Source organism: Musa acuminata, chromosome BXJ2-2 (genome assembly GCF_036884655.1).
Source record: "Musa acuminata AAA Group cultivar baxijiao chromosome BXJ2-2, Cavendish_Baxijiao_AAA, whole genome shotgun sequence".
Classification (NCBI taxonomy): domain Eukaryota; kingdom Viridiplantae; phylum Streptophyta; class Magnoliopsida; order Zingiberales; family Musaceae; genus Musa; species Musa acuminata.
In genome coordinates, this window is record NC_088339.1 from 27407381 (window position 1) to 27431159 (window position 23779).

The 23779-nt window shown below is 41.5% G+C and overlaps 5 protein-coding genes across 7 annotated transcripts; 1 reads left to right on the forward strand and 4 right to left on the reverse strand.

Moving 5' to 3' along the window:
* LOC103976301 (transcription repressor OFP13-like) lies at positions 1–728 on the reverse strand. The gene has a single exon (XM_009391501.3). The coding sequence runs from the start codon at positions 706–708 to the stop codon at positions 94–96; it is 615 nt and encodes a 204-aa protein (XP_009389776.2). The 5' UTR covers positions 709–728; the 3' UTR covers positions 1–93.
* A 4759-nt stretch (positions 729–5487) lies between these two features.
* LOC135605734 (ethylene-responsive transcription factor ERF026-like) lies at positions 5488–7030 on the reverse strand. The gene has a single exon (XM_065096160.1). It carries the CDS (start codon positions 6677–6679, stop codon positions 6098–6100), a length of 582 nt encoding a protein of 193 aa, XP_064952232.1. The 5' UTR covers positions 6680–7030; the 3' UTR covers positions 5488–6097.
* Positions 7031–8506: 1476 nt separating this feature from the next.
* LOC135605733 (heat stress transcription factor B-2b-like) lies at positions 8507–9895 on the reverse strand. The gene is made up of 2 exons (XM_065096159.1): positions 9518–9895; positions 8507–9414 (listed from the first exon to the last, which is right to left on the reverse strand). The coding sequence occupies exons 1-2, from the start codon at positions 9800–9802 to the stop codon at positions 8785–8787; spliced, it is 915 nt and encodes a 304-aa protein (XP_064952231.1). The 5' UTR covers positions 9803–9895; the 3' UTR covers positions 8507–8784.
* Positions 9896–11260: 1365 nt separating this feature from the next.
* On the forward strand, positions 11261–16666 carry LOC135605731 (probable serine/threonine-protein kinase WNK4). Of its 3 annotated transcripts, none has more exons than XM_065096155.1 (8): positions 11261–11543; positions 11622–11858; positions 13908–13945; positions 14074–14301; positions 14394–14614; positions 15024–15181; positions 15287–15686; positions 15773–16666. In XM_065096155.1, the coding sequence occupies exons 2-8, from the start codon at positions 11847–11849 to the stop codon at positions 16501–16503; spliced, it is 1788 nt and encodes a 595-aa protein (XP_064952227.1). In that variant the 5' UTR covers positions 11261–11543; positions 11622–11846; the 3' UTR covers positions 16504–16666. The 3 variants fall into 3 exon arrangements, with proteins under 3 accessions (XP_064952227.1, XP_064952228.1, XP_064952226.1); XM_065096156.1 differs by having other exon boundaries at positions 11744–11858; XM_065096154.1 differs by lacking the exons at positions 11261–11543; positions 11622–11858 and adding an exon at positions 12627–13479.
* Positions 16667–16738: 72 nt separating this feature from the next.
* Positions 16739–23572, reverse strand: LOC135605732 (uncharacterized). Its single transcript, XM_065096158.1, has 7 exons — positions 23242–23572; positions 21095–21241; positions 19681–19779; positions 18393–18584; positions 18128–18247; positions 17718–17789; positions 16739–17147 (listed from the first exon to the last, which is right to left on the reverse strand). The coding sequence occupies exons 1-7, from the start codon at positions 23497–23499 to the stop codon at positions 16917–16919; spliced, it is 1119 nt and encodes a 372-aa protein (XP_064952230.1). The 5' UTR covers positions 23500–23572; the 3' UTR covers positions 16739–16916.
* Between the last annotated feature and the right edge of the window lie 207 nt (positions 23573–23779).

A 23779-nucleotide genomic window follows, 5' to 3' on the forward strand; every position in this document is an offset into this window, starting at 1 on the left:
TGATCAATTCTCATCGATTCATACCTTGGAAAAGATGGTACAATGTGGCACGAACATGCGTCTAAATCGACAAGAAGCTCGAGCTACTAGTGCTCATGGATCTCTATATCTTACCGAGGCAGCAGCAAGTTGTTGATCCATGAGATGCATCAACAAGTCAACAAAAGCCATCACTATGACCTTGTGGTTCTTCTTCTCGTTCAGCCTCAAGTAGCACTGCAGGAGCTCCTGCAGGCTGTGCCACTCCCTCAGCCCGTGCGCCGCCACCATCTCCTCCATGGACGATCTGAAGTCCTGGTACGGGTCCTCCGACGACATTGCCATCGTTATGCTCTCGTGGTAGAAGGAGTCCCTCGTCGTCTCTGCCGCCACCGCCGCCGCCGCCGCCGCCTTGCCTGCGGATGGCGGAACGTTTGGGGTGCTCTTCTCGGTTTTGGCCTCCTCCAGTATGGACTTTGTCGTGCACGGCGAGAAGAAGAACCTGCCGGAACTGAGGGGACCGCCCGGAGAGGAGGAAGGCGTGGGCATGGCGGTGAGCTCTTCCTCGTGGGCGAACGAGGTGGAAGAGGTACTGCAACGGAAGGCAGAGAAGAGGTCTCCTTCCCTGAAGGATTGGGTTTTGGCCTCTTGAATGCAGATGGGGCTGATGGGTTTGAAGCTGGTGATGGCTCCTTGGAGATGTTTGAAGGAGGCCTTGAGGGTTTCCATATCTTCACCCCTTCCTTCGAGTTGCCATGCCTATATACAGGTTGAAATCTTCCAATAATTAAGACCTGTTGACCTAATTAGGCTCCAAAAGGCTACATTCGATCTAGTTGACCAAATACGAGATTGGTCGAAATAGCCATCAGTACTTTTTATATTCCTGTGAATTATTGCATGCATGGGGGCGTACCAAACATGTGACTCACGTTAGATTCGCTTATCAAATATTAAAAGGTTCTAAATCTCATTCCATATATTTATTTCAAATCTCATCTGATACTTCAAAGCTATTCCATAAAATTAGATCGATTCATATAAAGTAATCGAGTAGGATGAATTATAACACTACATATGCAAAGGGATATGTTTGGGATGGGAGTATATGATGAGCGAACAAGGATTGAGATGTATTATTCTTAGATCTCGATGGACTGCTCCATCAATCTCACACCAAAAGGATGAGTTGGAACAGTACGTCCTAAACGAAGGAAGTGGTGAAAGGGCGAGAGAGGAGACCACCGGATCGACGCTGTGGCCAATTAGCGGAGGGCTGTTTGGCTAAGACCACGAGCGAGAAGCTTGGATTGAGCGTTCATGGTGGTTGAGATGAAAACGACGAACTAAAGAAGAGCGTGGCCCAGCCACAGGCGTCATGAGGTGCCAAAAGATAATGAATTGTTGCAGATGGTCCTACTCTCATCCATCCATTGTTCTTCCCACCCTTGCATTGCCATGATTGACCCAATTCTCTCTCTCTCTCTCTCTCTCTCTCTCTCTCTCTCTCTCTCTCTCTCTCTCTCTCTCTCTCTCTCTCTCTCTCTCTCTCACACACACACACACACACACACGCAGTAGGAGAACACGAAGACAAGATGAAACAGTGAAGTGCAGGTTTTGAGTTTATGCTAACATAGCAGCTTTTAAAAGATGATGGACGATAGGAGCCATATACATCACTCACACATACACACACACACAGTCGTCAACTTCTACATATGAAGATCTTAATTTGACAATAGATGAGAGAAGAGGAAAAGGGATATTGAAGAAATGAAGAATTTAATTGTATTCTTTTCTCTTTTTATTTTATAGTGCACTACATTACACAAGATAACCAAAAAAAAAAAAGAAAGCTTCCTTCTATTGTTTACACCTTTCTGAATCCATTCCTGTAATGTGTTTGAAAGAATGCCTGACATGTTTCTGATGCTGTTTGAGGGTGCTGTATTTTTACTGTCTTCATTGATCACTGATCTCAGGAAACCCTCTTCTCCATTGAATAAAGTTTTGTGTTCTATACTGGTCTAGTGTTGTTGAATGAACTGCTTCAGGTTTGGGGATCTCATTTTCTATGCTTGCTTTCAAAGCTCTGGTAAACAGAGGAGTAATCTGTTCTTTTTGGCTTTCCATGTCTTATCAATGTTGCTGAGTGCAGGTGACTGTTTCTGGTCGATCCATGTAGTGTTCCTTACAGAATGCACCATTAATTGCATAGAATAGAGTTATAAAAGTTTACATCATTTTGTGCTCCCTACTGATACTTCCTTTTGGTTTAAATTACAATCTGTAGCTTAGATCATGATGACACTGACAACATGTAACTCTATCCTCCAAACCTAGTCTTACTGCACAAATGCTCCTTTATTTATGTTAGCCATTATCATGTCAGATGGCCATATTAACTTAGCATTAGTGTGTCTTCAGGAAAGTAGAAGTTAAGAAAGTGCTTCTTTTCAACATTTTAAAAGCAATTACAGTCGAATGTCACATTTGATTGAATCAAGTGACACCCAAGTGTATGTCACTTTCTGCCTTCAGATAAGCTGATGCAACTGGTGGATTGCTTTGTGACTTTTAGGACATGAAGATCAATTTCCATGGTATGGAGGGATAGGGAGGGTATTAATAGGATGTAATGAGGGAGATGTTCCCTTATCTTAGATCAGATTAAACATATATATATATATATATATATATATATATTATTTTGCAGATTGGTGATTATTACTTAAACTGTATCAACTTAAGTCTACTTAGCTCCTCCTGGATTTACATTTCCAGACTGTGTTTTCTCCTGCTTGCCATACCTCTAAGTATCTGATTGCTTTTCATTCATATTCTTCCAAGACTGTTGTTTTGATTGTTATTAGCAGTTAATTCTTCTGATATTTGAATTCTTGGCATTCAGGACTTGATCATATCATTGTGATGTAGATGGTCTATATCTTGCATTATATCCTGCAACAAGGACTAATTTATGTGCTGCATGGGTCCACCATATTTGTCAGTGTCTCTATTCCACTTTGTTATCCTAATACCAACATGCAAATTGGATCATTGGCTAGAGTCTGATGTCTTCTTGTGGTGAATGGTGCATGTTTGATTGGTTGAAGAGCTGCTCAAGAACAATGGGAATTGTCTGCACCCTTTCATCAGATCTATCAAACACTGATAGCTTTGTGACTACCTCATCTGCCATGAGAAGACACCCATGAGCTGAGAAGCTGGTGCCCCTGGTTCTGTTTCTTCTTGCCTCAGTAAAGGGAGTCTCACTTCCATTCTTTCTATTCATCAAATGATTAGTGTGCAGCTGATAGTTAATGATGATTGTGTGATTGGAATGAGAAGACATGGAATCAGTCAGTCGATTGAATTGACAGGAAATCTATTTTGATGAGGAACTGGGAAGGCAATTTACTGCCCCCAAACCATTTTAGAGCAAGAGGGATAAAGATCAAATGAATTTGAACATGTGATGCAACAATCTATTTCTTGTATTACTGATCCTACTAAATATAATCTCTTTCATGATGGAAAAAAAATAAAATAGAAAGAGGTAGCTAATCATTTATCTTCATTTATCTGATAAACCTTTGATATTGTATCCTATTATATTACCACTTGTGTCTATGCATACTCCTACATACCCCAAGGATTGCGGACAGCAAAAAGTGCATGTGTCGTCGTTGATAGTACATAATAGGAAACATATTGGCTGTCAATCATCATTTGATATTTATCATTATATAAAAATTGATATAAAAAGAAGGTTTAAATCATCTTTCATCTATTTGCTCTCGTTGACAAAGGGAGATGGTTTGGACTTGTCTTCATTTTGTTGTCTACGTAGATAAAATATTAAAAAAAGACTGAGACAATTGTAAATTATTCTCTTCGTAAATTAGATATAAAAGTTAACTCTCAATGTTATACCGAAGGATTTTTTTTTTTTTTTTGGAGAAAATCTCATTTTTCATAAAGGACATCGAACTAATTTGAACGTTGAGGGAATAAGATCGAGAAACCTTTTATGAGATCAAACTTAGTGTATGTGATGCCTTCTGCCCTTCACCTTGGAGCCACTCCGGATCTACCTCAAAACTACTCAGGATATTCATACATCTTAGGATTTAGATCACGTTGAGTTAACTCCAACTTTCGACAAAATCCCTTAGCTTGATTATGATGTGATGTGAATGCGGTGAAACTCCTTTTCCTATTTTAGGTGGAAGGGGAATGTTATCTTTCAAGTCCTTTGAGGACCCCTTCCGAGCATATCCTCATCCAATTTGGTCTCCCACAAATGCCAAACGTGTGTGGGACTCAATGAGATGTTAATGTGAGCAACTCAACACACCTTCTCGTTGACGGTAGGTAGTCATGTATGGAACCCATCGATGACACGGATGTGAGGCTTTGGTATCAAAATGAGAGGTCGACAAATCATGTGGACTTCACGCTACCAAACAACGGAGAGGATAATAGCCTCTTGTGTTTACTCTCTTGTCATCAGTCCCACACATCAATCATTGTAAATAATCATATCTAAAATGAACAAGAATGATCGTACTATCATCTGTCAAACTATTTATTACTTAAGCTAATTAATATATGAAAATATTTATTAGACGAGAGTTAATTTGAACTCTCAACTTTGATAACTAGATTTAGTGTATCAATATCAAACTAATATTTTTTGCATAAAATTTTACGTTTCAAATCCTCAACTTTGATACGTGGATTTGATACATCTATCTGAGTTTTTAGTCTTTTGTAAATGAATTTGGTAAATCATTATCAAACTAGCATGTTAGGTATAAAATTTATTTGAGAATGATATGTTAGTATTAAATTTATAATTATGTTATCTGTAATATGAAAAAAAATTTATGTCAAGATTGAAATCAAATAAATTGGAACTAATAATATTTCGATGTAAAAATAAAGGATCTAGAATAAGTTACTAGGAGAGTTCCTCCCATCCCAAAGTTATCTTCTAAGAATCATACTTTAACATATACTTATTTTCTATTAGTCAATAACTATAATTAGAATCCAATCATATATATAATATATCTTACTTAATTAAATATGATCACATAATCAACACATTATATATAATAAATAAATATCAATATAATTTTAGAATTTTAATAATTAGAATTTTAATAATTAGAATTCTAGATCAACTTTGATATTTACAAATATATATAGTCATCTCTATACAAGGATCACCTTTGATTGTGCAGGCGAGTGATGAACAATTTGCTGTTTGAGAACCCCATCTAGTCCGATATTATCAAAGAGTTTTATGATGTCAAGATGATTGATATTCTATACTATTTGTAGATGAAATAATCTAAAACACATTATGTTTTTTTATCGTATGAGCGAGTGACAATCGAGAAGCGAAATCATGGTGATATTCAAGAGCTTAATCCAACCCTGTACCGACCGAGTATATATATATTCATGAAACTAAACTCCTTTCATGATTTCTTATCTCTCCTATCTCTTCTCGCATTCGGTGCTTTTGGATTGAGATACCCCTAAATAAATAAATAAATAAAATATCGGAGACAGAGCAGTGGAATCTGTGGGTGAAATGGAGAGCTCGGAATAGGATCTGGTGTTTGGACCCACAAATGTGTCTTCTTCCTTCGGATGGGGACCCATTCGCAGGGGAAAACTGTATTAATCCGGCGAGACCGACGCGGTCTTTTGGAAGCTCTATGGACGAGTGGGGAGCGCATTTGCTGTACCGACGGAGTCGTCCTATACGCGCGCGGTTTCTTAATGCGGCAGACAAGTTGAGAGCAAATAGCTCGACGTCCTTCGCTGTGTTTGCAGAGCGTTGATGATGCGTAGGGCCACGCCCGCGGTAGCCTCCAAACTCTTCTTTTGTCGCCACTCCACAACCCAAGCAAGGAACTAAGAAGAACGCCACACATGCAACCTAGATCTTACAGTACCACCACTGCACCTGTTTGCAAAGCCTGTGATCCGTCCATGCTTCAACATGCATGATCTTAGAATGATGTGATGCACTGATGTCGATGCATCACTCCACACACTCATTTATCCCACTGCTTGCTGTTGCTTGGCGATGCCGCTAAGGATAACTCCACAAGCTCTCCCCCTCCGAGGCCTCCGGCGAGTCCTCCTCGCACCCCTGCGGGCTCAGCCTTGGTGGGCTTATCAGCATCCCCTCCGCCATGTTCACCAGCAGCTGCGGCATGTCAAATATCTCCTCCTCGTCTACGTATCTTCCTAGCTGCTGCTGCGAGGCGGCGGCCGCTTCGGCGGCCGCCACGCGGATGTGGGACGGGGAGGGCGAGGCCGGCGCGGGACGGGACGCGATGTCGTCGGGGAAGTTCAGCACGGCGTCGGCGCCACGCAGCGCGCTCGCCGCGACGTCGTAGGCCACCGCCGCCATCTCGGCGGTGGGGTACGTGCCGAGCCAGATGCGGCTGGCCTTGCGCGGCTCGCGGATCTCCGACACCCACTTGCCGCTCCTGTAACGGATGCCGCGGTAGCTCGGGTGCTTCCCGGAGGCCGCCCTCTCCGTCCTCGTGTGCGTCTCGCTCCGCTGCGCTGCATTGCCTCCTCCCTGGTCATAAGGAGGTGGCCGAAGCGGCATCGGCCGGCCGCCAACGTGTGAATCACGGTGCATGTCCGAGCCCCGGTCAGCCATGCACCTGCACGAAGGAAAACAAACCAAGGAAAGAGAAAGAAGAGCGACAAAACAACCCTAGGCTACCAAAGCCATGGTGGTTCACATGATCATGTCGTTTGATGTGCGTTGTTCTGGTCGTTGGACAGCAAACGCAATGGTGGGTGGAACAAAGGGGAGAGATAGGAGAGGAGAAGGATGTGATGAACGCATTTAAGGTGTTGGAGGAAAGAGAAATGATAGCTAGCAGGCATCCAAGAACATTGAATAGGGTTAACTGACCAAACCACAATGGATGGTGAGCAGGTCAAGTTGACTTCCTTCATTTGCTAGTGGGTGAATCTTTTAATTGTTGGGAGCTCAAGAGGGCACAAGTCTTTGACCCACAAGCGTAGTGATCTCTGCAACTTTGGTTTGCTCCACATGCTTCTTGGGACAGCACAATCATGGAAAAGCATCAAAGGTAAAATTACATGTAATATATGTTCTTCTGAAGTTAGTGATTTTTTTTTTTTGTATTTATCTCTCTAAATTTAAGTTCAACATATATATATTACTGTGCAAATACTTTTATAATAATAATAAAAATACTAAAAGTGCTTTAGGCTGTTTATATTATGTATATGTTTAACTTAAGCTTGTTGATAATCATATTCATAGTTAATCTGAGTTTTTAGATTGATATTACAGTAAGGAGAATATGTAAATGGTATACCAAAATTTATAAGGACCAAAGCATTGTTTCCAAACTTCATAAAGATATGCAAGAAATCCCCATAAAAAATATTGCTTAAAATAAGTTATTTTTTTCTTTTAATTTGTATCATAGCTTTTTAATCTTTGTTTAATTTAGAACATACATGATGGGTTTTTTGTTCATGATAATTGTAATTTTCTTAATGAAATTTCCAGCAAATATTTGTGTGTCATCATGTGATAGAGTATAACTTAAGCCACCACTCCTTAGATGTTACGACTTGAGTCACAACAGAGGAAGAAGAGGTAGTACTGTAGATTGATTGGACGCATTCCAAAGCCATGTCACGAGACACGAAGGCCAGCGACGGACATCAACCCGACATCCAAAGATGAAGTCGAGAGACACGACAGGAACAGCCGCAGATGAAATAGCTTGGTGTGTTAGGGCTAAGTGTGCGTTTGCGGTCGATCGAGAAGACTGCCTCCTCTTCTTCTTCTTCGACTCCTCCCCATCATCCATCTGCAACTCCATGTGAGAGCAGCGAAGTCGAGTGAGATCAGAGAAGGCTCATGTTGATCCAAAACATGATACTGTCAACTCAAAGGTGCTTGTAGCGACGAAGATGACTACCATCTGTCGAGAGCATGGAGAGGTGAGAGAGAACGCACGTCACTCGTCTGCTCGTTGATGTAGCCATAAGCTGTCTGTCAGACAGAGTCGTAGGGCATGATGTTACAGATTGCAAGCTTGACGTGAGAGCATAATGCAAAAAGTGAGAGGATTTCGGCGACTTGTCGGGCACAAACTTATCATGTTGGTGGTGATGTTCTTGCTAAGGCTGAAACCAGCTTCATCTGGTATTTATGACGCAAGAGAGACATTTTCCATTTATTATCATATCGTGTCTTTTATTTGTTACTGATGGCCAGTTTCTGATTTGGAAATCCCAGTAAAATAAAGCAAAGGAAAACATATGGTGAAGAGTTGGATGCAACAGCCGTCAACGCGTGCTACGATTGACTTCCTAAGATCCATCACATCGGTGACTCCACGATTCGCAGAGGTATAACCACGCGTATTACGTGAATCCTACGGCCGAGCCGTGCAACCTTCCTTCGTCAATTTCCATGAAAGAAAAGCGGCGGAAGGAAGGAAGAGGGCATTTATTATCGATGTGATGTCCTCTACGGCACACGAGTCAGCAAACACCACTTGTCCTCTCCGTTGACACCTCGGAAATCCCTAACCATATATTCTACTTACTGAGACACCAGAGAGAGAGAGAGAGAGAGAGAGAGAGAGATATATATATATATATATATATATATACATATATATATATCTCACGTGACGATACTTCCCTTCCACGTGCTCCCACTGTGGCGCAACCCCATCTTTCGTTAAGCGTTCGCGCCTTCATGTTTCGTCACGCGTCCGGCACGGATTGCGACGCAGCGCTCCCGTGTTCTCTGCGGTTCCGCTTAAACCCGATCGACACGCCGAAGATCCTCGTGGTGCCTCCCCCGCCGGAACTCCCCTCCGCCGCCTCCTCCTCCTCCTCCTCCTCCTCCGCCGCCGTAGGCGACGACCTCGCCATGAACATGTCCAGCGGCGTCGTGGTCAACGACCCTCCCCCGATGTCCAAGGCTTCCACCGCCCGGCCGAACTGGCGGCTCGGGGCGTACTTGGCTATCAGCTGCATGATGTTGTTGCACATGCCCTTCATCTGGCCGAGCTCCTGCGACAGCTGCTTGTTCTCCAGCCGCAGGCGGCTGTTCTCCTCCGCGAGGTCCGAGGTCCCGCCGCTGGTCCCTGGTGCAGCCCACCCAGCCGTCACCGGAGCCGGCTGCACACAGCTCGGGGAGGATGTCGAGGAAAGGCCCTGCTCTTCGTTGGAATTGACCGGTGAGACTACCAGATTCGGAGGGGCGGACACCGCCGGGGCTGGCGTCGGCGAGAACTTTCGGCGGTGGATGTCGCAGAGGAGCCCCTTCTCGCCGCGGCGGAAGCAGTCGTTGGCGAATTCCCATCGATCCGGTACGATCTTCCGAAACCCCTGCGAAACTCAAACCCAAAATTCCAAGAAGAAAAGGACCTCAAAAGAGGGGATCGATCGAACCGAGACAAAAGCACGGATCGTCGGAGGGTGGTGAACGCACGTAGGTGTTGAGCTGGCGGACGAAGCTGGAGAAGTTGTTGTGTTTGAAGAACTTGGGGAGGACGTCGCGGGCGAACTCGGCTGGCCGCCAGACGACGAAGGTCGACCCGTCCTCGTTCCACGAGATCACGTCGTCCATGGCGGGGTCGTCCACCAGCTGATACGTCTTGGTGAGGAACGGCGTGGGCATCACCCGCTGTCCCTCGTACGACGGCGGCGGCGGATGAAGCGGGGCCTCCTGCTCCGTCCCCTCGGTCGGCTGCAATGTTTTTGCAGGGTGACCCATTGGATGCCCCAGAACCTTTTCGGTATCCAAAATATTCTAGAAGTTTCGCTGATGGTGTGTGTCTTCATTTATAAACCACAAGGGGGGAAGAACCAGGAATGGCGGTGAGATCAAATGAGAAGAAACGGAAAGAAAACCCCAGAAGCCGAGCTTCCAGAACCTTCCCGGGAGGGTATTATCGCAAACCGATGTGTGTCGGTCAACTTTTCGGTTGGAAAGCGTGCTCAGTGTACTGCACACCGCTCCCCGCAAAATAAAATCAGGCATCGGAGATTGCGACCAGATCCATTCCGAAGCCGAAGTTTCAGAGTGCCATCCAGCTTCCACGCACGAAGTAAGACGTACACGTGGCTCGTACCAAACCGACAATGCAAGCGTTCTGTTGTCGGTTCCGATGGAGGCCGAATCGAATCAACACTTTTGGAAGGGTTGCAAGAGGTGGTGGTGGGGTTCGAGGGCGGGCGATCTAGAAGTTTCCCTCCTCGGAGACCACCGCTCCGGTGCGCCGCCCTAGGGAGGAAACACTAGACCCAGCTCGAAATGTCGCCGTGGCGGGCTGGCAGCCGATCTGGAGATTGATGGACGGCTGCGGATGGTTGTCACTGTCCATCGATGATTTGTCGTGCGGATGTCGTGGACGTGCACTCCACCTCGCCGAATACAACCCAAGAAAAAGTGGACTTGCATTGATGAGATGGATTTGGGAAGAAAATATGATCATATTTTAGTGATACAACGGATAAGATCGTCGTCTAGATTGTGCGGAAACTTGGCTTCAAGTCCTTCTTTTCGCAGCCGGTACGAGTTTGACTGCGAGTATCGGAGTTTGTTCTTCGTTAAAAGTTGGTGAGTTGGGTAAAAGGTGAATAGATCGCGTCTTACGTCATATTTTTAGTTAATAGGACGTGTCAATCATTAAGGTTGAACTTATTAGGACGTGTTCTTTTAGAATGTCGTCAATTAAGGACCTTGAAAGGAACCCCACAAAGTCTCCTTCCTCTCACACCAAGAAGTCAACCGAGGTGGTGTCTCTCTCACGCGCTTTCCTTTACTGGAGAATCCAACTTACTCCGAGAAAGCATGTTGCTGTGTCTCTCCTAATGTTTTCAACGGGAGAAGGCTGACAAGAGGGTCAAAGCGTGCTGGTCGCCTCATGTTTCTGATAGTTACGGAGTCGGTAATCGCAATCGGAACATAATGGCAGTCTAAATCCATTGCATTTTTTTTATTGAGGATAATAGTCGTGGAACTTTGACGGACGATGATGGACGATCAAAATGAGACTCGCTGAACGACGCATGACCGCTCACGTGGGTCATCATCACGTGCCGATCGACTGCGACCTCGTGTTCAACCTCGATGGTCCAACAACAAACCCACTCTTCCTCGTGTACGCGGCGGTTGCAACGAACCATCAAACTAGGGCACACCTAAAAGCGAAGCAGCGAGAGTTAGATGAACCCCGTTGTTAAGCGGCTCTATAAGAAGGGGGAAACAAAGCTCCCATTAATGGCAGTCAAATCCTCCCATTGGCAAGGCCTCTTGCTCAAGTGAGTATTCCATTCGCCGCCTCCCCCGGGCCTCACCAATGAAATACTCACCTGGGCAAGATGCATTCCGTGGAAGGAGGCATGGAGAGCAACTGTCTCAGTTCTCCTTCACTTGCAGACGAGTGTTCGTTTGATTCCTAGGGAACTTTCTTTGGATTCTTGTAACAGAGCAGCGAGCGCAGGAACGAGAGGTATGCAAATTCTACTCGGTCGAGTTCGCATTAATTCCATTTGTACATCACTGCTCTTAGTTACTATTCGCTTGACAGAAATTAGCACAGTGTAGCTCTCCGCCCTCTCTGTCATGGCGTTGCTTGATAGGGATTCCATTGATTCAGTTTATACATCAGTCTAGTGCTGCAACTCAAGTGTTTGTTGTTATTCTTCTTAGAGAACTGTTTACTTGCACCAAGCATCTGACTGACGGCTGCATGTCTGATAGCCATCAACTCTCTGATTAGGGGTTGCTCAGTTGATGATATTTCTCGAGCAGAATGAATCCCCAGGTTTGTTATCTTCTTTCTATGCCTTGAGGTTTTATATGTTGAGAAGATGAGTCCTACGATCGCCAAGACCAAGACCTACAGTGTCCTTGTGAACATTACTTCATGCATTCTAGACCAATTTCTTATCATTATTAGTGATCGTTTTGTGTGCATTTATGTCAGTATTAATCGAAATTCTCTAGAATATTAATTGAAAAGAAATGACAGTATAGCGCCGTGTGCATTTATGTCAAAAAATTAAAATACAGATTCCTGTATTTATACATAAATACATATGTATAATATCACTAATTAATCCCAACAGCTAATTAAACTTAACAGCTTTATATCGAATGAGTGAAAAATAAACATAAAATGACTCATACATAATTGACTAATGAAGAATTGGAAAACATTGTTATATTGATATAATTGATGATTACAGCGACATAATAAATAATTACATCACAAATTTGATGATTAAACACTCCCAACTTGGTAACTTGAAACCATAGAAAGGGAATCATACATTTATTATCATGTGGCGTCCCATTTTGATATCAATATTTCTCATTTTGTCCATCATAAAGTTCTTGCTTCCTCCGTAGGTGTCAGTGGGATCCTCTCCAATTACATAGGAAGGAAGTCGTACTTGTAAAGTCGATAGATGAATGTCTCACTCCATTGAACGACCGAGATTGGAGGATTTCACATCCAACTTAAAATATCGATTGGAGAGGATCCCAATGTTACGTCTCGAGAAAGTCCATCCTACGTACGAGTGGCGGATGGCCGAAGCCTAAACCGCCTAAAGATAGCAGTAAATAAAGGCACGAGAAAAGAAATAAGGAAAGAAAGAAAGGGTTTAATTAACCCAAATAAATAAAGAAATAGGAAGGGGAAGCGGCCATTTCACCGAACACTTGTTAGACCTTCCCTTCTCTTTCGCTCCTCTTCGCCATTTCTATCTCCTCAACCATTTATCCTTCAGGTTTCTTTGCTCTCTCTCTCTCTCTCTCCTCTTCTCTTTCTTTTGTGTTCTGGTTCGGCCACGATTCTTCTCTTCCTCCTTTTCCATCCAATCTTGTAATGGTGACGGTTGCCCGCCTCTTTCGATCGTGCTTGTAGGGGGGCTAGGCCCCGCGGCTGCCCTCCCTCCTCCCCCTCCTCTGGTTGCCGCCCCTCCCGCGATTAAGAGATGGAGACCCCGTGGGACCGCCCTGCGCCGCGCGTGGCGGGAGAATGAGGGGCCGGCGCCGCGCCACCAACGGGAGCGGGGTGATGGATCTGGCCTTCGCGGAGACCCTGGCCGTCGCTCGCGCGTGCTTCATGCGGTCGGCCTACGGTCCCTACTCCGTCTCGTTCGAGGCGTTCCCCGCAGTTCGCCGTCGCGGCCGGATCGTCCCGCGGCGGCTCTGATACCTTTCCCCTTCCCTCCCCTCCCTCGTTTCCTTCTTCATCTGTAGTGTTCGTCTCCAAGATTTAGTTGCTCTCTCTGTTCTTGTGGTTCTTCTTGTTGTTGTTGTGAATGGAACCGCTTTTCATAAACGGATTCCCCGGAAACTTGGGGATCGGTGGCAACGGCGGCAGCACATTGGATACGGAGTGCGTCGAGATTGATCCCACCGGACGATATTTTCGTGTGAGTTCATCATCATTAGGTTGCATTTTTTATTCGCATGAGAATCGTTGTCAAGAACGACGTTTCTTGTCACCTGGAATTTCTGAGTTCATCATCATTAGTTGGGAGGACATGCTTTATTGGTTAGAGAATTGTTGTCGAGAAAGCACTGCTCATTGTAGTTGCATGAGAGTTCGTTTTGTCGATCCATCTAATTTGTCAATTTCGTGGCATTTTGTTTTTTGCTAACTGTTCTTTTTATTGAATTTGAATCCACAGTCATGTTCTTGATTCTGTTTCAAGTGATTGCTATATTTAGTTTGATTTTATCCCATTTATAATTGCTTTTACTACTGATATGAGAATTTTTATAGTTCGGGAACTCTAATTACAGTTTTGTTAATTTGGATGTGTCTCTCATTTGGTTTAATTGTTGCCTGGTGCTGCAGTACAAAGAGATTTTGGGCAGAGGAGCATTCAAGACCGTGTAAGTATCAAAAGATTTGATCCTTCCTTTTCTCATGATAATCTTTTTATTTTGCTTCACCTGGAAAATTTAAAGCATTGTTGATGTGTATGAATCATCTAGATTTATGTTCCATTGGTGCCGTGTAGTTATAAAGCATTCGATGAGGTTGATGGGATAGAAGTTGCATGGAATCAAGTTAGAATTAACGAGGTGCTGCAATCTGCTGACAACCTTGAACGGTTGTATTCTGAGGTTCACCTGCTGAAGTCCTTGAATCATGAAAACATCATCAAATTTTACACCTCATGGGTTGATGATCAAAACAAGACCATCAACATCATTACTGAGCTGTTCACTTCTGGAAGTCTGAGGCAGTAGGTTTTTCTGGTCTACTATCTGTTGCTTGGCTTGCTTGGTTAGAAATTAGAATACCCTTTTTAAGTGGATTTGGTCTTTGAACTTGTAGATACCGTAAAAAGCATAAACATGTGGACATGAAGGCAATAAAAAGCTGGGCAAGGCAAATCCTTCGAGGTCTAGAGTACCTCCATGGCCACAAACCTCCTATTCTTCATAGAGATCTGAAATGTGACAACATTTTTGTGAATGGCAACCATGGAGAAGTTAAAATTGGTGACCTTGGGTTGGCCGTTGTCATGCTACAGCCCACCGCTCGAAGCGTTATTGGTAAGAAAAGAGCTTCTCTGTTTTTTTTTTTCTTTTTGTTCTTACTAACAAAACTGCTTTCTTTACTTCTCGGTGCACAATGGCGTAGGAGATGATCTCTAATAATGAAAAATTCAATTCTCAAGTAGTTCTCATAAGTTAGTCCGAATGATGACTTATCCGTCCATCATAAAAACACAACGGGCAGTTATCCTGATTATCACTTATCCAAGACTCTTCTATTATTGGTGTTATAGTAAATAAGTTGTAATTATCTCCTATCTAATCTTGTCGTTGTCGCCCATGTTTCTTATATCGTCATGTACTGATCTCTTGATGTTACAGTTGGTAACTTGTCATATTGATTGCATTGGATGTTCACATTCTTTTGTTTGGTAACTGAATTTTGTTTAATGCTCTCCACTTGTAGGTACTCCTGAGTTTATGGCCCCAGAGCTCTATGAGGAGGAGTACAATGAATTAGTTGACATTTATTCTTTTGGTATGTGCATGTTGGAGATGATTACGCTTGAATATCCATACAGTGAATGCAAGAATCCAGCTCAGATTTACAAGAAAGTCATGTCGGTAAGTTGCTTACAATATGAGCCATATTTGTCCTACTAGTTGTGAAAGTGTCTTCTTTCCCCACTTTCTGTTTTACCAAGAACCATTTCTTTTGCAATACTGTAGGGGATAAAGCCTGCTGCTCTTGCTAAAGTAACGGATCCTCAAGTACGCCATCTTATTGAAAAATGCTTAGTTTCTGCTTCAGAGAGGTCGCCTGCCAAGGAGCTCTTGAAAGATCCATTTCTTCAAAATAATAGCATCAAGGAACCTCTTCCAGACCATGTTCAGCCTTCCAGCAGTATCTTTAATATGATGAATCTACCTTCAAGTCCTCTATCCATGGACATTGACTCTGATTACAAACCACTTCCAACTAGTACTGGCACCGAGAATAGTAATTTAACAGCGGTTACGCCTGCATTGGAATTCCAAAGAACTAATAGAAATAATGAATTTAGACTGAAAGGAGAGAAAAATGATGACAATTCTGTGTCGCTAGTTTTGCGTATAGCTGACACTTACGGTGGGTAAAGTTGCACGGTCTTGACATTAAGTTCATTGAAACTACTCTGTTGTCATTTATTCATCTCCTGCCCATCACTGATGCAGGTCGAGTGAGGAATATCCATTTCCTGTTCTACTTGGATTCGGATACGGCACTCGCAGTCGCTGCAGAAATGGTGGAGCAACTAGATCTATCTGATTACGATGTCGTCTTTATAGCTGATTTTATTGATTTCTTGATCATGAAACTCATACCTGGTTGGAGACCTGCTGCTGATCACTGTTCCAGCGAGAACTTGAGCCAAAGCAAGGAATACGGAGCTTACGACAATACTGAACTTTTATCCGAGTTATCTCCACAATCTAGTGTTTATTTCGAGGTAGGTTATGAGCATGCTGATTTATCTCAGTTGAACTTAGGAGCCACAGTACTGGAAACTGCAGAAAATGATGATGGCACATCATATAAGAAGATGGATGAGGCAATTTCACCTGTCAATTATGATTCTGTTTGGAGTGGGGTTAATGGGGCAGACAAGGTTTCTCAACGGTCGGCCACTTCAGTTATGTTTGTTGGGAGTTCCAAAAGCTTCAGTGGGTATAACACTGATGTCGATTCCAAAGGAGACAGGGGTGCTTGTGATGTTGTCGACGGACTCTCTCTGAAGGACTCTTCGACACCCTCCCTAACCGACAAAGATCATAATGAGTTGAGGGCGGAGCTTGGCATGATTGAATATCAATACCAGCGCTGGTTTTATGAGCTATCGACAATGCGAGAGGACGCATTGCAGAATGCCAGAAAGAGGTGGTCCACAAGGAAGAGTGGGGTTTAATTGTATCCTTCTCTTCCTTTTACATCTCAAAATGTTCTCTTTGATCATTTTGTCTCTTTCTTTTTTTTTTTGGTCATCATATGGATTTTTTTTATTGTTTGTCGGGTAACCTTGTGGAATGTTCATTTTATTTTAAGTTAAAATATAGTGTGTAAGTGTATCATCCTCCATGAATTTTTGATGAACGGATTGAGCATAAATGCTTGAGGTTTCAAATATGATTCTCCAGATCGTATTGAGCATAAACTGCTTTGAGAAGTTTGCTCTTTTGAATTTTAATGTCTCAGGATCTTCCAATTCTCCTGTATTTGTTGTTCAACCCCAAAACTAGCTTTAAATAAAAAGCAAAACGACAAGAAGGTTAGTTACGATGCTCTCAGTTGCAATCTAGAGATGTAAATGGTTTCTTTCAGTCATGACGGTGTTGTGAGAGCGGTTGTTGCCATAGCCAGTGCTCCCTCGTAGGTTTGATTTACACCAATGAATCCACTGATATGGACAAAGAGGCAACCAGGGATGCCGGTCCTCTCCGACAGCTCATCGTCCATCAAGCCCCTCCAGCACTGTGGAAGAGGCTGTCGGCTCTCGAACATTTCCGGAGAAATCGCGACGGCATGCACACGCCAGTTCTTGCTCCTCTCATCCTGCCATCCAAAGTTACAGCACCAACATGTTATTATGTCATTAAAAGATACAGAGAGAAAACCTGACAATATGTTTGACATGAGATAACTATGTCAATGAACAAAAAAAAAAAAAAACTGGTTGATCGATAATAGCAAAGAGAAGCATGATTTATCAAAATTTGTATGGCTTGTACCAATCCTCTTTAACTTGAATATCAAAATTTTACATACATCAAATGATAAAAAGAGAGGCGTTTAAATGCATCATCAAATAGAACTCAAGCCATACTAGAGTGAGTACAGATCAAGTATTACATTGTAATACTTTTTTTTTTTTGGCCAAGAAATGGAATCCTCAGGCATGTCTGTCTAATAGAGATTTAAGGGAGTTCAACGAAGGTCTTCTCGTAAAAGGCTGTAACATTATTACATACAAAAATATCAAGCTAGAATCCTAGGCTGTACATTAAAAGCAAATTCATTCAGCTCCATGCAATGTATCTATTCACGGCACACCACAACGTCTTGATATCTCTAAGTATATTACATCTCCCTCCCACAGGGATAGCATGAGTACCAAGATCATACCTGATAAATAACATACTTGATGGGAGGATTTATTTTCAATTCCTTTTCAAGCTCAAATAGATGATGTTTCCACTGCAACAATAGATTTAAAACACGTTATATAGAAACTCAATCAGGAGAATGAACCTATGTATTCAGGATTTATCAAACAACAGTTCATTAAGAAAAGGTACATACAAATAACTAAACAGCATGATGGTTAACTGATGACAAGTTCATGATGATAATGTTGCAAATTAATTGACCATAAAAAACAAATTCTTAGCGAACAAGTAAATGCAATGACTTCCAAACTGGCCAAAAATAAAAAAAGAGAACCAAAACTGACAGAACATGTAAATCAGATACAAATGCAACTAGCGCTGCTACCACTAAGACAAAAAAAAAAGGAAAAAGATGAACAAACTTACAGGGCAAAATCTATCCAAAACAATAATTTCTCCGCTGGGATCTACATTTCCTCTCGAGGTTAGACATTTATTAATAATGGATCTTGCAGGTAACCAGGATCTAGCATGAAACCTCACACACTGTCCACAGAAGAACAAGATTAGAATAACATTATATATTCTATATGGTGAGAAAGATTATTGCAGAATTTAAGAAATCCATAACTAGCATGTAAAACAGAAGGACTTGGATAGGGGGGAAAGGTGCACATGAAAAGGAGAAGACCTCCAAAAATTCACCACCAGCAAGCATCATTGCCTGCTGAAAAGCTGCATTCTCCTCCTCAGATGAGTGATCAGAATCTACCCACTCAAGATTCAGACTACCAACTCTTGAAGAAAGATGTGTGTTATTCACATATTTTGGAGGCTGGTCAGTGTCATATTGATTGATCCCATTATCAATGGCGTCGATTGCCTGTTAAACAAAGGCAATAAGAATTAGAAACTACTTTTTCATGAGTGAATACAAGCAAATATGAGAAAAGGATCACAAGACACAAGTAAACTTCAAAGATACCTGCCAGATAGGAAACAGAAATTCCTCTAAATCAAAGCTCATTAACACTTGCATTCCAGCAATGAATATCTATATGAATCACATGTATTCATCAAATTTTGAATACTTTCCGGTATATGATCAGCATCACCAAAGGCATATCATTACTTTATGTGCCTCTAGAAATTAATTGTCACTCTCTGATCAATATGGATGAACTTATAAATGATGATTGATGGATTTGATGTAGACCCATATCTAAGTTCAGTCAAGTTACTCTTTCTATAGCATTCTCATATGTTGGGACATTAGTGGCACAAGTAATAATTGAATAAAAAATATACCATCTTTCCCAAATTTATGTATCAAGATTTATTTTCCATTAAGTAGAAAATAAAACCTAATATCCTTTATAAAATAATGAGGATCTCATGTTTTAAATTATTGTATTGGCTCCAAAATCATGTAACAATGTTGCCTACACAAAGGATTTTCATGTGTACTCAAACTCTTATCTTGTTAGAAGTAACGACAAGTGCTCTAAAAAATGCAAATTTCATCCCTTAAAAGTCACTCACAACCTAACCTATGGAGGTAGGGCCTACCTTAAAAGAATCAGAACAAAGATCAAATGAACAATTCAGGCAAAAGGAGGTATTTAATTTAATGTCCAGAAATAACATTCACAACAAAAAAAGAAAGTATTACATTTGCAAACTAATTAAAGTATATGCATCAATCAAATATATCCTCATAAAAGAGAAAAACCACATGCAGACATATCCCCATATCAAATATAAGAGAGCAAGAGCACAACAAGCATGTTGCAGGCAAAAAAACATGCACACAAAATGCACACATGAAGGTCTCCCTTTTCATTCATGTAGGTAAATAGGTAGCACCTATAATTGGCTCAAAGAGGAACCAACCACCTATATTTTCATAGCAAACCAAGGTGTACCATAGTTAATGTGTAAAAGAGGCCAGTCAGAAAAATGTGTAAATTTTGTGGTACCTCAATGAAGTTTTTATACACAGCAAGATATACACATTGCACGTTTTCGTGTTCAACATCAAGCTGAAGCTCCTTTGCAATTATTTCCTTGCCATAATGCTGCAAAAAAGGTTCAATACATTCATAATTGTATTATAAAATAATTATTGGCTCCCCTGATGCAGGGTTAAGGTTGTGTATATTCCCTATACCCAACGTGGGTGGGAAACCTATGCACTATAATCATTTTTATTAGCAAACTATTGACATGATAAAATATAATATGGTGTCCCATTTTCATCGTAACTATAAATCAAAAGCCTGTAACTCCAAACTGGGTTCTGACTTCTGAAATGTAACAAATCCAAACGAGCAAAACAAAAAAAATAAACTTTGCTATATCAGTTCTTGAATTTCTCTTTTGTACATCAGAATTAGAGTAAATTTGGAGCTCAGTGGCATTCATATTTCATACATGGTAATTAAAAAAATATCAATCTGGTTAAAAGTTCAAATTTTGAAGCCTAAAAACAGTCAAATCACAGTCTGCAACAAATACTAGCAAGTTTCTTTTGCATTCATATTTTTATGTTCGTTAAAAAATCCCATGATCCTATCGGTCCTGAGTCACAGCCTCATACTTTGTCCAACTATATATTAATTATAAACAACAATGAGCACTTATGGACGACTTGATGTTTCCAGGTAGAGGTTTCTTACTGAATGTTGTGCCAATGACAGCCGACAAAGATTCATATTGATGTGAGTGTATCTGGCAATATAATACAGTAAATGTATTTGCAACTAGCAAGATGTTTTCTTATATGTTCTTTCCTATCCAGTTCTTATTTCTCATACATAAATAACCAGTTACTGTTTGCAAATAGGTTCTTCCTTCAGTAAACTAGCATCATGAATCTGAGCTGAGCACTAAAAAATAAGGGATACTACTCTAATTACTTATTAACTATAAACTGTCTATATAAAAAAATGAACTAATAATTAATAGCACCAGTAATTGTGTTATCAGACCATGTATCATCTTTTCAAGATTTTTGCCACACTGGTGTACACATATCATGTCCGTAGTCATGCAAAGAGAGATACTACTAAGAAAGTACTCATTATTAAATTCTTCTTCCTTTTCAGGATCTGACATAATCAGTTTTTCCCCATCTATGTCAGCTAATCATCTATCATTTGCAAAAACTCAGTACAGAAGAAAGTCATGGTACAATGACGATTAGAAGTCCAACTATAAAGGAACCCACATCATAAAGAGTTGTATTTTAAGTATTTTTCTTCAAAAACTTAAATGAATACCCAAATATAAATGGTACAAGATTCTTAAGTATTGCCTAAAAATATTGAGTTCCTTGAGTAACTTTTTTTCATTGGTGTACACAGACAAATTAGTACAAATAAAGTATATTACCTTATAGACAAGTCCAGCACTACTGAGCTTGGTGCTGAAAGCATGACCGAAAACCTCACTAAATCCTTTTTGGTGATGATCATATCGTTCTTGAGTAGGATCATAAACACCACCAGCATCGAGCACTGCATCTAAATTTTCAAGTTGCTGCACATTGTTATTCCGAAAATGATCAAAACATACGAACGAAATTGGCAATTTCTGCATTGTTATTTGGAAAACAATCAAAACACATTTATCAAAATTGACAAATAAAACTTTCAAGCCTATGAAGTTCATGATAAAAAGTTTGTGGCAAATACATGGTACAGATACGTTAATATTGTTTGGTATAGATAAAGATGAATGCATACATATATGAGCATTTGTATTAGCATGAGTTTCAGTAACTTTCCTAAAGCTAGTACAGTCATATGTTTCCATGTGACTCGATTCCAAACCCTGAATCATCAACCCAAGGCATGAACAGAGCCTAGCCTTATCTGAGACAAGGCCATGGTTCAGGTCAGGACAGTTTTGTACAATCCTTGATCGTCTCAGTCAAGCAGAATTCAGAGCAAAGGAGTCCGTTCCAGCATGGCAACCAGTTTAGCATAGCAATCTCTTAGTCACAGGAGGATTCATATTTGGCTTCGGAAAGCAAAAGAGAGCATATTGCTCAATCCTGGTTGGAATAAAAGTAAAGAGATCATTATGACTTGCCTGGTCAAGTTAGAAAAGGAGAGGACCGATCAAACCTTCTCACCAGATCCCAAAAAGTTACATAGTAGAATTTTTATTATTATATGACTTTGGAATATATTTTCATTCTTACCTCCGGTACCTATTTGGTGGATCAAAAGATACCTAATTTAGCTCTAATTAGTGTCATATAGCCCCATTATAGGTAAAGAGTTATGTAAGTGATATTATTATCATAGTTTAGATTTCAAAGTTCTAGATGTTTCTTTTAGTGGAATTTAGTCAGGTAAGGAGACTAATTTGATGGCTCACTGTTGCTTATTGGATGATGAGATTAACTTCTCTTTCACAACATTAAAGCATAAGTATGACTGACCCACAGGGATTTCCAAACGAAGTCTTTCTATAAAAATGCGAAAAGAGGACTTCTTTAAACAAGTTTCATCATAAGTAGTTTCTCCGAATGTACTGCTTAAGAATCATTTGAGAAAAAGAAACATTTTAACAAAGAAGTCGCACATGCAGGTGCTTAAAATTGCATTAAAGATAAAATATATTTAGCATGTGTAAATGAAAATTAAGTGCAAACATTTCCAATAATTCATAAGTTCTCAAAAAATACGTGATCACACACTCCCTAGAAAGATAATGGCCAAAGAAGAGCCAGACATTAAAATTTCACATGAAACTAGAATGCAGGTTAACACAGAGTTAAAAATCTGGATCTTCGAGTACAACTATCAATTTCCAAGAACATTACCAAATTTAACATTTCGATTTAATGTACAAAGAAGGATCAAGACACAAACTGTCAGACATTTGTCCTCCAAGAAACTATGAATCATGGTTAAATAGCTCAAGAATCACCCTTTACTTTTCCAGGACACAAAACAATCTCCATCAAACACCTGATATAAACACACTCCATATAAAGATAATGACCAAATAAGAGCCAGATGTTGAAATTTCATACCACACCAGAATGCAACTTAACACAGAGCAAAGAAAAAAAAGGGGATCCTCGGGCACAAGTATCAATTTACAATAACATTACTAAATTTAGCATTCCGTTTCGATGTACAAAGAAGTATCAAGATACAAACAGCACACGTTTGCCCTCCAAGAAACTACGAATCATGGTGAAATAGACAAGAAGTCAATCAAGAATCAGTGTTTTTTTTCCTTCGATCCACGATGACTCATCAGTACATGTATTAATCTCGATAGAACCCTACCTACAAGACAAACTAGCCTATCTTCTTGTCTTACTTCCTTTTTACCCACTTCCATTTCACAAGAAATACATTTTCTTGACAGAAAACGTAAGGATGATGGCAACACAATCATTTTCGACCTTTTCTTGGGACTAGTTCTCAGAATTTATGGGCGAGGAGCTATTCGGGGGCATCAGTTCTTCCTAAAGCAAATAAGTAGATGAAAAGGAAAGGAAAACAAGAAGAGCGCACCTGAGGGTCTCTCGTTCGGACGATCTCGGCGCCAGAGAACTTGCTGGTGAGGCGGATCATGAAGCAGCCGAGTGCCTCGTCGCAGTGGAAGCTGCCGTTGTGGGTGCCGACCCTCTTGGATCCCGGGCCGGGGGAAGCGGTGGAGAAGGCCGGAGGCGCCCTGGGATTCCTCGGAGCAGCTACGGGAAAGGCGCAATAGGTTCGGCACCACGACACCACCGGCTGCCGCCGCCACCACCACCCCCGGATCGCCGACATAGCGCAGCCGCTCCTCGTCTCGGGACGGGATTTGAACCGCTCAAGACACACTGTGTTCAGCTCAAGCGTAAGAACGGGCTAAATGGACCGGTCTGCGTTTTGTGGGTTCTTTTTGGGGTTTCATAATCAGACCGGTGATCTGGCTGAACCGGCCACCGAAAGAGACGGCCAAACCGCACGCAAAGTTACACAGACAGATAGACCGTTTACCTGATCGATGATTTGTTATCTCGATGACCCCATATGTGGGTCCTACGTTTTGGTCATTGGCAACTCTGGG